This window comes from Scleropages formosus, chromosome 2, assembly GCF_900964775.1.
Source record: "Scleropages formosus chromosome 2, fSclFor1.1, whole genome shotgun sequence".
NCBI classification, from domain to species: domain Eukaryota; kingdom Metazoa; phylum Chordata; class Actinopteri; order Osteoglossiformes; family Osteoglossidae; genus Scleropages; species Scleropages formosus.
This window is the reverse complement of record NC_041807.1, coordinates 34,082,771-34,097,012: the sequence shown is the minus strand read 5'-3', so window position 1 is coordinate 34,097,012 and position 14,242 is coordinate 34,082,771. Positions and strand designations below refer to the sequence as shown.

Below are 14,242 nucleotides of genomic sequence, written 5' to 3'. Positions count from 1 at the left end.
GAGTGCCTAATATGGTGTAAACCTCTCCTCAAGTACTCGCGCCTCCTAAACTGAGGAATAGCGCCGCACCGAAGCCCCGCCCACTGTACAGGTTTGCGGTAGAGTGGGTGGAGCTTCGGTGCAGAATGGCTGTAGGACCAATGACATACATGTGACATGAGCGCGTGAAGTGGGCAGGGCTTCCGTGTAGACCACCGGGCAAGGTGGGTGGGACTTGAAAGGTGCGGTAAAAGCGAAGTGAAGTCAGCAGACTCACGGGTAACGTGGTATGGGCGAGGCTTTGGTGTGGAGTGACGCCAAAACTGGAGGAAAACTATGTGAGGTGCGCCTGAAAGGCGGTGCTTTAATATAGAGGGTGACGTAGAAGCTGAGGAATCGTTGTGGTGTACAGTGATGCTAAAGCGCTATTGAAGTATAAATATTGCAGAAGCACAGCATTCCGTATGTTTCTGGGGAAAGCTCCGGACTGCTGCAACCCTGTACTGAAGTGAATGAATGAATGAATGAATTTAAGTTCAAGTTTCTCCTTGTCATTTTTTATATATTTCCCGTGTGTTTCTCAGCGCTTTAACTAAACAACCCTGCCAAATGTAGTTGCCAGGAGTAGCCCTTGTACAGTGAAGATTTTTTTCAATGGAAGAAAGCGGAACTGTTTATTTCTTCCAGGTGTTCGGTACGGACCTATAGTGCGTTGCACAAAGATGGCCGCCGCCTACAGGGCGTGAAAGTACATGAAGTACATGATTACAGCAACGCACCGTTCTCGTCGTTTGCCGAGCAGTGTGGATTTTACCGCTGGCCGTGTCGTAAATCTGCTATAAAGTTGCCAGTAGCGGATTGAGTGTGTGTGTGGGTGTGACAGCGCCGCCCGCTCACTCGCCAGGATGTTCGCGAAGCCGTTCCGTGTGAAATCCAACACGGTGATGAAAGGGTCTGACAGGTGTGCGGACTGTCTCTCTCTGTCACTGTCACTGTGTGTGTAGTGAATCCAAGAAAAAACCATGGCGTCCCGTTACACTCACGTCATTTTCATCGTTGACAAGGGGACATTCTTCAACAGTTTCTGTCTTGGGGCACGCACACGCATTGAAAATGATTTTCTCACACGTTCATAGTATACACGGTAAAAACAGGTAACTTTCCCAGTCACAGGCCTCAGAAATTGACCCTCATCACCTGCCAGCAGTTGATGGGTTTGATTATTACTCATACAGGGTGAGGAGCTTCTTGAGGGTATAATTTAATTCGTTCAGATCACAGGAACTGGGGTGATGCACAGTTTAGTGGAGAATTTAACCTGCCCTGTAAAATACTGTCATGAGCGAGTAAAAGTCTATAAGTGCATATTGCGGGAAGAAAAGTAGTGAACGTTTCCATGACCCTGCCTGCTATTGAAGTATTTGCCTTTTCTAATCGTTTTGAATTAACTTTGTGTGGCACGTGTGGTGTAAAGGGCACAGAATATATCAAATTTTTAAATGATGTTTTGCTCTGGGCTGCTTCTCATCAGCTGATTTCTCTTGTATCCTTGTAAGCGCTATTTTGCCGTGTTTAGAACTGTCCGTGTAAGTCGCCTTAAACAGGGGCATCGGTTAATATGGTTAATGACAATGATGATTTATAAGATAATTTTTGTAATAGTGCCTTTCGGGGTACCCCTGCACCCCTCTCATGCCTGGCAGGAGGAAGCTGCGAGCAGACGTGTCGGCGGCGTTCCCTGCGCTCTCCGGGGACGATGTGAGCGCCTTGGTGCCAAGTAAGGAAGAGCTGAACGTGGTGAAGGCGTACGCTCACAGAGGAGACGCCGTCACCCTCTACGTCCTCCACAAGAACCCCGTGTTCTTTGAAGTGGAGAAGCACATCTATCCCACAGGTATCCTGGATTGGGCCCCTCGTAGCTTTTGGTCAGGAGGGTGACGCGATGTGTGTGGAGCGCCCGTGCCTCAGTCGCCGCTCACTGTCTTGTTTTCCAGTGTATACTCTGTGGCGCTACCCAGACACCCTGCCAGCCTTCACAACTTGGCCCACGGTGCTGCAGAAATTGGCAGGAGGTGCTGGTAAGACTCCACCTGCATTCGGTATTTTGAATCTGTAGGAATATGCTGTGTAGTATTTAATGTGGCAGTTTTTTTTTTTTTTTTTTTTTTTTTAAAATAAAACTTATACATAATATTGAATTCCTTGTCCCACACTAAACTGAATCTGTACAATACAAAAGTGTGCTTTCTATGCATTTGTCATATTGTATGAGCCAAGAAAATCAGAGTTTCTGTTTTGTTTGTAGTTTTACTGCTATGTTGGAGGATCATTTTTATGCCAAAATAGCTGCCCTGCAGTTTAGGTGAAAATGAAAAGGCAGTTGCTCTTACTTTTACTTATGGTAAGCTATTTGTTCAGTTTAAATAACATTTTTCTTTTAATTGGACACAGAATAGTCTTAACGTAATAAAAAAGCTTTAGCCAGCCACCTTTAGTTTACAGGTTTTTAAACACTACATTACAGCAGTGTCTCTTCAGTGTCTGCACTGAAACCCCCGTTATGTTAATCATTTCTTGCCCAGATCTCATGCTGCCTGGGGTGGTTGTGCCCTCTCAGGGTCTCCCAGAGGTCAAGCAGGGGGACTGCTGTGCCATTACTGTGGTGAGAAACAGGTGATCCCACATTGACCCCTCCTCCCCAACATTCACGCTCTGGTCATTATCAAATTCTTGAGAGTTTTCTAATCCTCTCTGCTTTCCATAGGGCTCCTGTCGCCGTGGGGACTGCGACCATGTCCACGGGAGAGATGCAGGGTCTCGGCATGAAAGGGAGAGGGGTTTCCATTCTGCACGCGTACATGGACAGTCTGTGGTGAGTGACTGATCCTGTAGGGCAGGTTGTGTCACATGCCCCCCCCCACCCCACCACACAGCAGCATCAGTTCGCACACAGCCTCACTGTCAAAGCATCACTGTGTCATTCATTGAGTCAGTTTCCCAAAGTCAGTGCGTCACTACCAGTGCAGTTCAACAGGAAGTCAATGAAACTGTGGTCTTGGAAGAGCTGTATTGGTTGTGGGTAACAGACCCCAGATTAGTGTATTTTAGACAGCCCTATGGAGACTGCAAGTGAACTTACACTGAAATGTTGTTTTGATATATATTATGAGTTCTATAGAATTCAAGAGCTTTTGAAATGATTCTTCCTTGGTAATTTTATTGTACAATTTCTGAACGAAAACAAAAACAAACTGCTGAGCCAGAAGTCACGTTAACTCACCCGCCAGTAGTAGAATAAACATTTGTGAAAGTTTCAGTGTTTGATTCCATCAATGGAGAGCTTCTTCATAACGGTTTTGGTGTTTTGTTTCAAGGGCGTTTGGGGACAAGTCAGGACCTCCCTCCATCCCAGCCCCCCACAGCGAAGATTGTGCTGAAGAAGAATGCAGTGGTGAAGGAGATGTTCCAGAGGAGGCTGCACCCGGTCCAGATGGGGACTCAACCACAGACACCTGCTGTCCGGATCTGCAGGAGCTCAGCCTTAACCAGGGGGAGACAGAGCAAGGGGAGGAGCATGGGAACGAAGACGGCGGGACGGAGGAGGAGAAATCCCCCCAGGGTGAGGAAGGACCTGCGCACTGCTGGTGGTTTATAAACAAAATTGGCAGAGTAACTTCACCTGTATGGTGAGCACTCATTGGACAAAGTTCTGTTTCCCCCCCACAGAGCAGATGGACATTCTGCTCCTGCAATGTTTCCTCCATGCCCTCAAGAGCAAAGTGAAGAAGTCTGAACTCCCACTGCTGACGAGCACCTTCCTACGCAACCACATGTTCTCCTGCTGGTAGGGTTCGCTACCTACTGTGCCGCAGACTTCTGCTTTACCGCTGGTTGCATGTTCCTGCCATTGATCCACAAATACTTCCACTTCAACTTGTATTCTATATCTAGTTCCCTCCCCCCTAACATTTTCAGCATTTATTTAATTTTCCCTTAACAACCACAACATCTGAGTTTCTTCTTAATTCTATATTTATGGGTAGTGCACTTCTAGGAGCAAATGATTGTAGCATATTAGCAGTATCCCATTATTTTATTTCAATACATGCTCATTTAGTTGGGAAGAAACCAGTTACTGCTGTTCAACTCCAAATTGTTTTTATGTAGTCCTAGTGGGAAGCAGCTGGACATCAAGAAATCAAGCTATAAGAAGGTAATAAAGCAATAAGTGCAAGTTCAGCCCCTCAGTTTATGTGCAAAATGTTTATTTGTTCTAGTTTTGCTTCTGTAATGACTTCTGATTGAATGTGCTGTGGTGTAGAAGTTAGAGCCACTGTGTTTCTCTCAGCACACTTGGGTTTGAATCCCACCTCCTGCTGTAAGCAAGGTACTTAATCTTAATTGCTCCAGTAATACTGGAGTAAAGTTTGAGCTGAATAAATTAATGAATACAAGTTAGAGTAGCATTTAGAGCCTTTCAAATATGGCCAAAATTCAGGTTCCAGGAAGTTTTACTGTTGTACTTCAGTAAGATGTTTAATATTTGCCTTTGAAGAAATATGCATCAAGAGAAGTACACAGCTGTTTGGCACCGTAGTTGCTATCAGCCCTGATATGTAAGTAACTTCACGTCCCCAAGCTCTCCAAGTTCCTGCACTCAATGCAGCAGCAGCACCATCTGGTTGAGATAAAGGAGCTGAGCAAAGGAGTGGAGAGCATCGTGGACGTGGCCTGGAAGCATCCTGAGTGAGTACCTTCCCAGCCCTCATAAGAAACGCCTGCCGTCCCAGCAAATCACTGCCTTGACCATTTGCAACAACATGGAGAACATTCCAGAAAACAGGTTACCCCTCGAGTAAGTTGCAGTTCTCCGCACTGCCTGCAGGCTGCGTTCTTTCTGCCCCCCTGAGGAGAGTGTGTCGGAGGAGGCTCCTGTGGACGGTAGCGGGGACCACGACAGGCCGTACCACCCCCCCGAGATCACCCCTCTCTACGTGGTCTCTGCCCGGCTGGAGCCACTTTTCCAGGACTCCCAGAAGAGGTATGTCCACATGCTGTGCATTACCTCCTGTGGTGGGACATATGCGGTGCATGGGCCTGACCCATGTATTTTTTGTGTTGCAGAAAGGGGGCAGTGCTCTCCCCAGAGGAGGTGAGGACCATCATCACAGAGTATGTAAAGAAGAATGAGCTAGTAGATGAACACAACAAAAAGTAAGCTCCCATTTAAACTGCTGGCTTGAGTGGGTTGGGCCCCTATTCAGTACAGTGTAACTGGTCGCTCCGGTGTCAGATCTGGGGTTCGATCGTCGCTCTGCCGGTGCGCAGTTTACACATTCACCCCATTTTATGTGGCTTTTCCCAGGGGGTGTGACTTCAGCGTGTATGGCGCCATGGAAGTCACCTTGGATAAAGGTGTCAATAATAGTTATAACTACACATTTACATTTATTCACCTAGACGCTTTTATCCAAAGCGATTTCCAATGAACTCTATGTAGTGTTATCAGCCCACACACCTTATTCACCAAGGTGACTTACACTGCTAGATACACTATTTATAATGGGTCACTCATCTATACATCAGTGGAACACGCACACACTCTCTCTCTCTGTCACTCACACACTATGGGGGAACCTGAACCATGTCTTTGGACTGTGGGAGGAAACCTCCAGGGACAGAACATGCACATAGACTGAGCGGGGATCGAACCTCTGTACTCTCACACCACCTAGGCACTGTGAGACAGCAGCGCTATTTGCTGTCACACTCACACACAAATCAAATTAATAATCAATGTAGGTTGCTTTGGTGAAAAGCCTTTGCTACATGAATAAATGTAACTATGAATCCTAGTTGGATAAGTGCATCACAAAGTCACCCAGTTACATCCATGGCTAAATTCACATAGAAAGTCAGTGTATAGACTTCAGTACCATACATAATTATGCATTTCTAAACATTCTTCACATTTGAATCCTTGTTGTCAGTCTTGAGTGTAATAATGTCAAATGGCACTTGAGTGACAGTCCAAAAGTCCACAAGAAGTGGAAGCTAAGGGGTTAAATGGGGTCATTGTGAATTTGCCCTTCAGCTTCATCAACATCAACCCTGCCCTGTGCGACTGTCTGCTGGAGAAGTCCGAGTACCAGGAGGTGGAGAAACTCAAGTGGGATGATCTCTTCACCAGGTAGAGCTCCATCTGAGGGGGTAATCATGTCAAACACAATGTTCATTCTAGAAGAAGAGTTGCTTATGACTTTATGGCAGTGAATATCATATTTGAACTGACAGGACAGGAATCCCACAAAGGGGAATTTAAGCACAGGCTGTTTTTATGTACACCAAAATACTTTAAATACCACCTTTAATTCCTCTCTCCAGATAAATATTTGACATGTTACTCAAATATTGATGCATGGCATTCCTTTTAAGATTAATGTTACCACTGAAATATGATAGGGCAGCCCTTCCAGTAATAAAAGATGGAGAACGGATTAATGATTTTTGGGTGCAGTTTACAGAGCTGTGATAATTTGAGAATCATAATATTTATTTCAGTCTGAGCTCAGTCTGTGTAAGATGTTTTGTGCCTTCACAGGACAATGGACAAAATGCAGCACAGTTACAAGCTGCTGTTCCCAGGCCAGGAGCCCATCATCAAGAAGGGTCAGATCGAACCCATCAACATCTCGGTGGCCTCCAGGGGCTCTAACAAGAAGGTACGCTCTGGAATGGATAGTTTGAAGGTCTGATAAACTCAGATAGTTAACTATAATCCCCTTTTGTAGGTTAGGCCTTGGTTTGAGATGTAAAGTAAACCACCAGCTTGCACCTGCAGCCTTCATCAGACTCACAGGCCTTGGCGAGTCCCTTAACCAAACAGTGGGTTTGGCCTCAGGGAGACTCTGCCTCTTGAAAGGCCACTCACTGATGCTGTTGCCACTTCCCTTCCCACGCAGGTGACCCTGATCAAGAACCTTGAGCTGTATGGTATTGACCCTGCAGCAATGGCCACGACCCTACAGCACCGTGTCCAGGCCAGCACAGTCCTCAACCCTGTGCCGGGATCTAAAGACAGAGTTTTAGTTCAGATCCAGGGAAACCAGGTCCAGCAAGTTGGAAGCATACTGCTAGGTGAGGAAATGTGACCCAGTTAGGGGGCCTTAAAACATGTTTATACTGTCTGCCGATTCACTGGACAGGCATTTTCTGTGCCAGAGAGTATGTCTGTATTCATTTTTTTTTTTTTAATACCTGTTCTGTTCTGCTCTGCAGATCAGTACCAGATTCCACGCAAGTACATCCAAGGACTAGAGAAAGGGCAGAAGCCAGGAAAGAAGAAGTAGGTGCATACTTCATTCTGAAGAAATGTGCATTAGGGAACAGTGTTGAGCACTGCTGTAGAGAATAAAGTCCTGCATTTTTGCTAAACACTGCGTCACATTTTTTTGAGGCAGAGAGCTTTGGCCAACAGTGACAGAACTCTTCACCAAATGAGACATTTCATATCGTCTGCTGAGTAAGGGCTTTCACAGTAGCTGGAAAACCTTAATGGGGGACACCACCAAGTAGCCCTCGCATTTAAAGTGCCTCATCCTTATTGCACAAGAAGTCAAATTCTTTCACTGGAAAACCTCTCTGTATATATCCTTCAGACAAATGCAATTTGCTACCTTTCCTGGATGTTTACATCCATGTTTGGACTGAAGGTTGCTGCCCACAGACACTGTACAGCAGAGCTCTAACCTTAAGTCCTGAGAAAAATGAAGCATGACAAAAATACATCTCCACCTCTAGGACTCACTTAAATAGGCCACCTTGCCTCATCTTAGGGCCATCACAAATAGACACGAACTGAGCTTCGACCTCTCTCAACCATGACCCATATTCAGAGTTATTTTTGTAGAGTGCTGTTGCCATGCTGATACCTTGTAGTATGTAGTAGAGTCCCAAAAAGGGGCCCAGATGACTGAGTGTGAGGAGCACAGTTAAGAGGTGATGGGATGGACCCAGTGGCCATGTCACATGTTCACTGGTACAGGATAACGTCACACTAAGCTACTTACAAATCAAATCCATAATAGCAGCTCTCTACACAAGTAGGCAGTAATAAACCAAAAATGTAACTAAAATGGATCTTCTGACTAAGTTGTCAGCATTCCATCCCCAGAGCAGTCTCCATGGTAGTCTGGACTCAAGATGGGCTGTTCCGCTGAGACCACCAGTCAGCTAGAGCTTCCTCCCTTACCTCACTCCTCATTCTCCTTGACCTGTCTGCAGCATTTCACACGGTCAACCACTAGATTCTTCTTTAATGCCTAGAAGAGGTTGCAATCAAAGGAACATAACTAAATTGCTTGAGTCTTACCTGTCAGGTAAATCTTACCAGGATTTTCCCTCGATTTCCATCAGCCTTTCTTAGCTGATGTTCTGAAGGGCTCGGGGCCGGGCCCCATCTCCCTTCCATCTGCACATCTTCGCTGGACTGTCATTGACTCTTAAAGCTACATCACTGCTCCACTGATGACATCCAGCTCTCCCACCCCGACGGTTACAGATATTTCTTCACGTATCACATCTAGCTTCTCAGGCATCTCTGCTTTGATATCTGATATCACCACCCTCAGCTCAAACCCAAGACCTACATCCTTCACTTCTTACCAGGTCTGTTCCCCTGTTGGGGACACTCGGTCAAACTGGATAATTTCCTAATTTCATCCACTTTATTAGTTCAGTGCCTGGGAGTAACAATTGACTCTGGTATCTGCTTCTCTCAACACATTGATACCATAATCTGGTCCTACAGGTACATCTCGTCTCTCCATTGGCTGCCAGTAGCTTCCTGTTGAAGTTCAAGTCTTGGGTTATGGCCTGCAAAACCCATCAATGGATCTAGATCCTGATACTTAACAAGGCCTGATCATTCACTACATTCCACCCACACTGCTACGCTCCTGAAACCAGAACTGCTGAATCCCTCTAAGCTTTCAAGAAGTCTCAGAACATGTCTTTTGGACCCACTTCTCTAATGATCTATCTGCTCCACAAACAAACTCCCCATCAAATCTGTATGCAGCTACTAATGTAATGTATGCTGGTAAAAACTGGTACTGGATGAAATGAATGTACTTCAAGAATCAATACTGACATCCACCTCTCCGTTTTTTGGTTTAATGCACTTTTGTTCACTCTGAGTTGCACAGCGTTCCGGAGAAAGGCATCTGCTAAATAAATGAGGTCAATAAAAGTTACAGCATTAAAAATGAAATGAATGAGATCTCTCTACCTTGTGATTCTCTGATACAAAACTGTTTCTGCAACACTAACGAATTCCACATATCCAGTCCGATTTTACCTTCATTTTCTGCACATTTATGAGATTTCACGCACAATAGATTTTGACAACGTGGTGCCAGACTCCTTTTTGCAGCCACTGACATTAGACCCTTCTCCTCACGACACATGCAGAGGGCATGAAAAATAAGTAAAGAGAACATGGATTAAGCACTTCAGCTAGTCAGCATGGAAGTGAGAAATGCAAAGGTTGCTTTCACAGCCATGAACCGCGGTAGAACGTGGTCCTGTCCAGGAAAACCCTGTAATACCATGGGAGCTACCAGCTCTCTTTACACATGGAGCGTAAGCAAGTAACCAGATAGCAGCAACGGGTGACCATGGCAACTGGCTGGAGGATAAGTGAAACCACATACCTTTAAAGTAATCATGTCAATTAGAATTGATTTGATTTCTTAAAAAAAAAAAAAAATCACCCTGCACCTAACTGCACCTATTGGTCTGGTAACACCTGCTGATCATTTTTCAATAGCTTCTTCTTATTCACCGTCTTGGATTACACCGATTCACAGTTCTCCTTACAGCAGCTACTAGCAAATGTTCCCTTTATAGGGAACCGGTTGACTTGTCATCAACGAGGGTAAATAAAACCGAGTTCAGCTCTGATCATTTTAAAGGTAGCTGGCTTCCTCAAACCCTACTCCCCGTTGCCATGGTCACCTGTAACCACCGAATCCATGCATTACATATCCAGGATGCCGTGGAGTATCAGTGGAATCTGGCCAGATGAACCCCATAGTGTCAGCAATGCCAAGTCCTCCTTTTCTCTCTTAAATTTATATATTTAGCTGATGCATCTCTCCAAAGTGACTTACAGTGTTATTGCCTACAGTTATTTACCTTTTTATACAGCTAGGTAAATTTACTGGAGCAATTTAGAGTAAGTACCTCACTCAAGGGTACTGCAGCTGGAGGTGAGATTCAAACCTGCAACCTTTGGGTCCAGAGGCAGCAGCTCTAAGCACTATGCTACCAGCTGTTCCCCATGTCTTCTGGGTCCACGGAAAAGGGTTCCGGGTGAGGACAGCGTGAAGATGCTCAGCGGTACTGGATATGGAGCACTTTAGACCCAGCGCAGGAGGCAGAACTGTCCAAGAACCACTTTCATTGACTCTCTCGCCACATGAAACATTTCCAAATGCCCACAAACTCCATGAAATAGAAGAGCAAGGCTACACCACAGCTCAGTTTCCCTCCAGAAAACTGAGATCATAACGAAAGTCTATCAGTCGCCTGCTTCGGTTACAAACTGATGACATGGTTAATTTTTCTTTTTGACCACATGGTTGTCCGTTGCTATAAAGTTGACTCATTTTCTAAAATGTCCAGAGATCGTTATTACAAGGAACTCACTGTAATTTCCAGAAAACTCTTGGATACACGGAGTGTCTCTCTGGGGCCTGATGTTACATTTATTTTTAAGTGATTATTACTCTTATGCGCCCCCCTCCGAACAGCTCCATCAAGATAAGCAGCCGTTTCCTCTTCCCATTAATCACTTCCAAATGATCTGTGGCTTTTGCACTCCAACCCAAATGTCCTGAAAATATCACCTTTTGTTATTCTCAGAGAAAAGCCCCTAAACAAAAGTCCCATTGAAACACCCCTGCATCCCCCGCCCCGCCCCCACGTAAACATCAACAACGGTTTCATTGCTCCTTTTGAGTTCCTGCTCTTATAAAGCTTGCAGAGAACTTCTGACATCTGCATAAATATTGTGCCTTTTTGAAAATGTTTCCAAAAAAAAAATTAAACTTTCCCCTCAAAGGCTCTGTGGATCTTTTTTTTTTTTTTTTTTCTTCAAATCTGTTGACTTGAGTTTCTGGGAATTTCATACCATGTTATAGATCATTTAGACTTGCTGAGAGAAAAAAAAAATCCCTCTAATGGAAAGAGGACGACATTAAACAATAAAACATTTTCCTGTGTGTGGAGTTTCCGCACCTCAGAGGAAACCATCATCTCCTTAATAATTTGTGGGCTGCGGCACAGGACGAATGCAAGAAACGAAGGTAAACAGAAACCACGGGAACAAGGCCCTGTGTCATCGAGCACCCTAAGCAGCGTGGCAATTACCTCGCGTTACACGCAGTTTACCACGCTGTAAACCGATTCCACGGTTCAGAAGCTGCTATGAGCTTATGAGTCGGGTCATTCGTTCCACTTTCTGCCACATTAATAGGTGACAAGAGTGACAAGGACGGCGGTCAAGGAAGGAACCTCTCCCGGATCTTAAACTGCCCAGCTGAACTCCAAAGTGCTCATGTTCCCTCCGCTGCTGAGCTGTCATCATAAAAAGGGAGGCAAAGAAAAAATAAACCTTAAACTTTAAACAAAAAAAAAAAAAAAAAAAAAAAAAAAAAAAAAAAAAAATCAGAAATACCAAAAAAGTCGATCTGCAAAGTGACTATCAATTATTTACCTAGTTATACAATTGGGTTTTTTTTTTTTTTTACTGGAGTAATTTAGGCTAAGTATCTTGCCCGAGGATACTACAGCAGGAGGGGGGATTCAAACCCACAACCTTCTGATCAGAAGACGGCAGCTCTAGCCACTACAGAACCAGCTGCATTAAACTCTAAATTATTTTAAAGACCCAGCTTTTGACCTCTGAGTTCTAAATTAAAATTTTTGCTTTCCTGCACTCGTGTCCAGCTAGAAAGGGCACCGAAAATGGAGGGGGGAAGAAAAAAAATGTTTTGATTGTAACATGATGCCAAGAACCTTCATTTGTCATCTTGCAAGAAAAACTTCCTTTGTACCGCACCATAAAAAATCCAGGGAAATTCGTTTTGAAACTGAAATTGCAGGGCAAACACTGCTTACCGGTGCCCTTTGTCTGTAAACAGCGAAGGCGTATGTTCTCTTTACTAAAGCCCAAAGCAGTGTGTGTACACACACACACACACACACACACACACACACCCACATTTCCTGGAGGAGAAAATTAAATCCCAGTTTTATGGAGCGCCAGCTGTCACAGCGTTAGACGAACAGCTGGACCGCAGAGTCGCTGCTTCTCCGGCTGCAAACAGCAGGTGGTCATAGAGTTGCTACCTGTGCGGTTCCGGCGGCGGCAGAAGGTTCGCCTGGAGCAGGGGGCAAACGCGCCGGGGCGCTGGTGTGCGGGCGCACGGCGATGGCTGCGTGCTCGCGACTCAGCGTGGCGTCCAAGTCGTCGTTCCGGCTGGTGTACGAGGAAGGGCAACCGGAAGAAGCGCGACGGACTCCTGCTTCACGGACAGCAGCAAACACACCGTCTCGGTGGGGCTGTGGGTGGGATGGGTACAGGCGGCACGGGCACGTAGCTTTGAGCGACTGGCTTCATCGTCAGTCCAACACGAGGGAAGGTGAGGAGCATCCCAGAGTGAAACACCGCAACACCTGATGCTGGGACTCCCACACATTGTCTGCGTGCTGCTCGGGGACGGAGACGCTGGACCAGCGGGAAGGTCAGCACAGCTGGATGGTAACTGACTGGTGGACACCGGTCTTCAGCCTGACTGCAATGACAGCAACAATTTAACTGCTGGCCTGGTGGAGACACTGTGGACTCCATGGTTGGACGTGGCCCACTAACAGCTTCAAAACGGCACCACTGCGTGGGTCTGCACCACATGTGAGTGTGAGCTCCAACATCATGATGGGAAACAAAGGCCAGGATGGAAATGTCCACCACCGTGATGGACATTTTGGACACGAGTCCCTCCTACTGAAGACGCAGACACAGAATGAGCTTGTGTCAATCAAAAGTTGGGGCAGCAGGGGGCGTAGTGGTTCGAGCTGCTGCCATTGGACTCGAAGGTTGCAAGTTCAAATACCACCTCCTTCTGAAGTACCCTTGAGCGAGGTACTTACCCTAAATTGCTCCAGTAAAACTCCCCAGAAAAGCATCAGCTAAACGAATAAATGTAAAACTAGTCATGGAATTGCGAAACACAGCGTTCAAACAATTCCTCGCAGACACAGGATGAGGACAAGCCTGATCAGCTTGGGTATCTGCCGACACTCGGCTTCATTTCGCGTTAATGTAGTTAACAGGTATCAAATAAAACATCCAGACGTCTCACGTGATGTAAACACACTACATAATTACAGCAAAAAATAACGATTAAATACGGTAAGTTTTTATAAATGAATCAGACTGATCTTTTCAACACCGTCTCCCTTTTTTTTAAAGCCTCAACTGATGTTCCCGCTTTGATGCCCCAGTTTAGCGTGGTACTGTACTTTATTTTGGGCAATTTGAAAAAGCATTAATTCAATAAAGAAGGTGGCAATGAAGCACTATGAGTCCTCCATATAAACATGTTATGGTGGAAAAAAAAATTAAAACATAAGGCAATGATTAGTACATTTTTCTGAAGTGCCCAGTAGAACCGTGCCCTACAATCAACTGTGGTCACACCATCAATTTACCACGTACTGTTTTTACATGAACGTTCAGCACATACTGACACTCTTGTCCGGCGGTTCATCCCGCTGCATCGGTCGCCTGGATTTGAAGAGTGGTTAAGAGGAGCCAGTAGGTCAGAGGAGTCAAGTACTCACACGTCCACGTGGATTGGCGTTGCGGAACATCGGGCCACCGAGGGTCCCCCCCACCACGGCACCCCGCATGGATCCACAGAGGGCGCAGATGTGAAGCGTCCCGCGGCTGGAACCTGCCTTGAGCTGCTGTTAATCATCGACACAGAAACGGCACAGAGGGCAGGGAGCACCGCGGTCTCTAGGCAGTCGAGTGAAAACCTGGAAACCGCTGAGAAATGATAACCTGTAACGACAGGTTAACGGGACAGGAACCACGTCCGTTCCCTCCCTCGACGGCAGGTACAATGGAAAGAGGACAGTGTTAGAAAACACAAATATACATACACATACGTATTTAGTGTAAAACAACACTACA

General features: G+C 45.7%; 1 protein-coding gene across 2 annotated transcripts; it reads left to right on the top strand.

Annotated features, from left to right (window-relative positions):
- The first annotated feature begins 702 nt into the window (after nt 1-702).
- Nucleotides 703-7,394, top strand: eif2d (eukaryotic translation initiation factor 2D). 2 transcript variants are annotated; one of them, XM_018762255.2, is made up of 15 exons: nt 703-940; nt 1,683-1,873; nt 1,974-2,057; nt 2,562-2,652; nt 2,744-2,851; nt 3,354-3,598; nt 3,706-3,823; nt 4,147-4,192; nt 4,619-4,725; nt 4,865-5,020; nt 5,104-5,193; nt 6,074-6,169; nt 6,581-6,701; nt 6,942-7,116; nt 7,258-7,394. In XM_018762255.2, the coding sequence occupies exons 1-15, from the start codon at nt 885-887 to the stop codon at nt 7,326-7,328; spliced, it is 1,755 nt and encodes a 584-aa protein (XP_018617771.2). In that variant the 5' UTR covers nt 703-884; the 3' UTR covers nt 7,329-7,394. The 2 variants fall into 2 exon arrangements, with proteins under 2 accessions (XP_018617771.2, XP_029105480.1); XM_029249647.1 differs by lacking the exons at nt 703-940; nt 1,683-1,873; nt 1,974-2,057 and adding an exon at nt 2,323-2,380.
- Nucleotides 7,395-14,242: the final 6,848 nt, after the last annotated feature.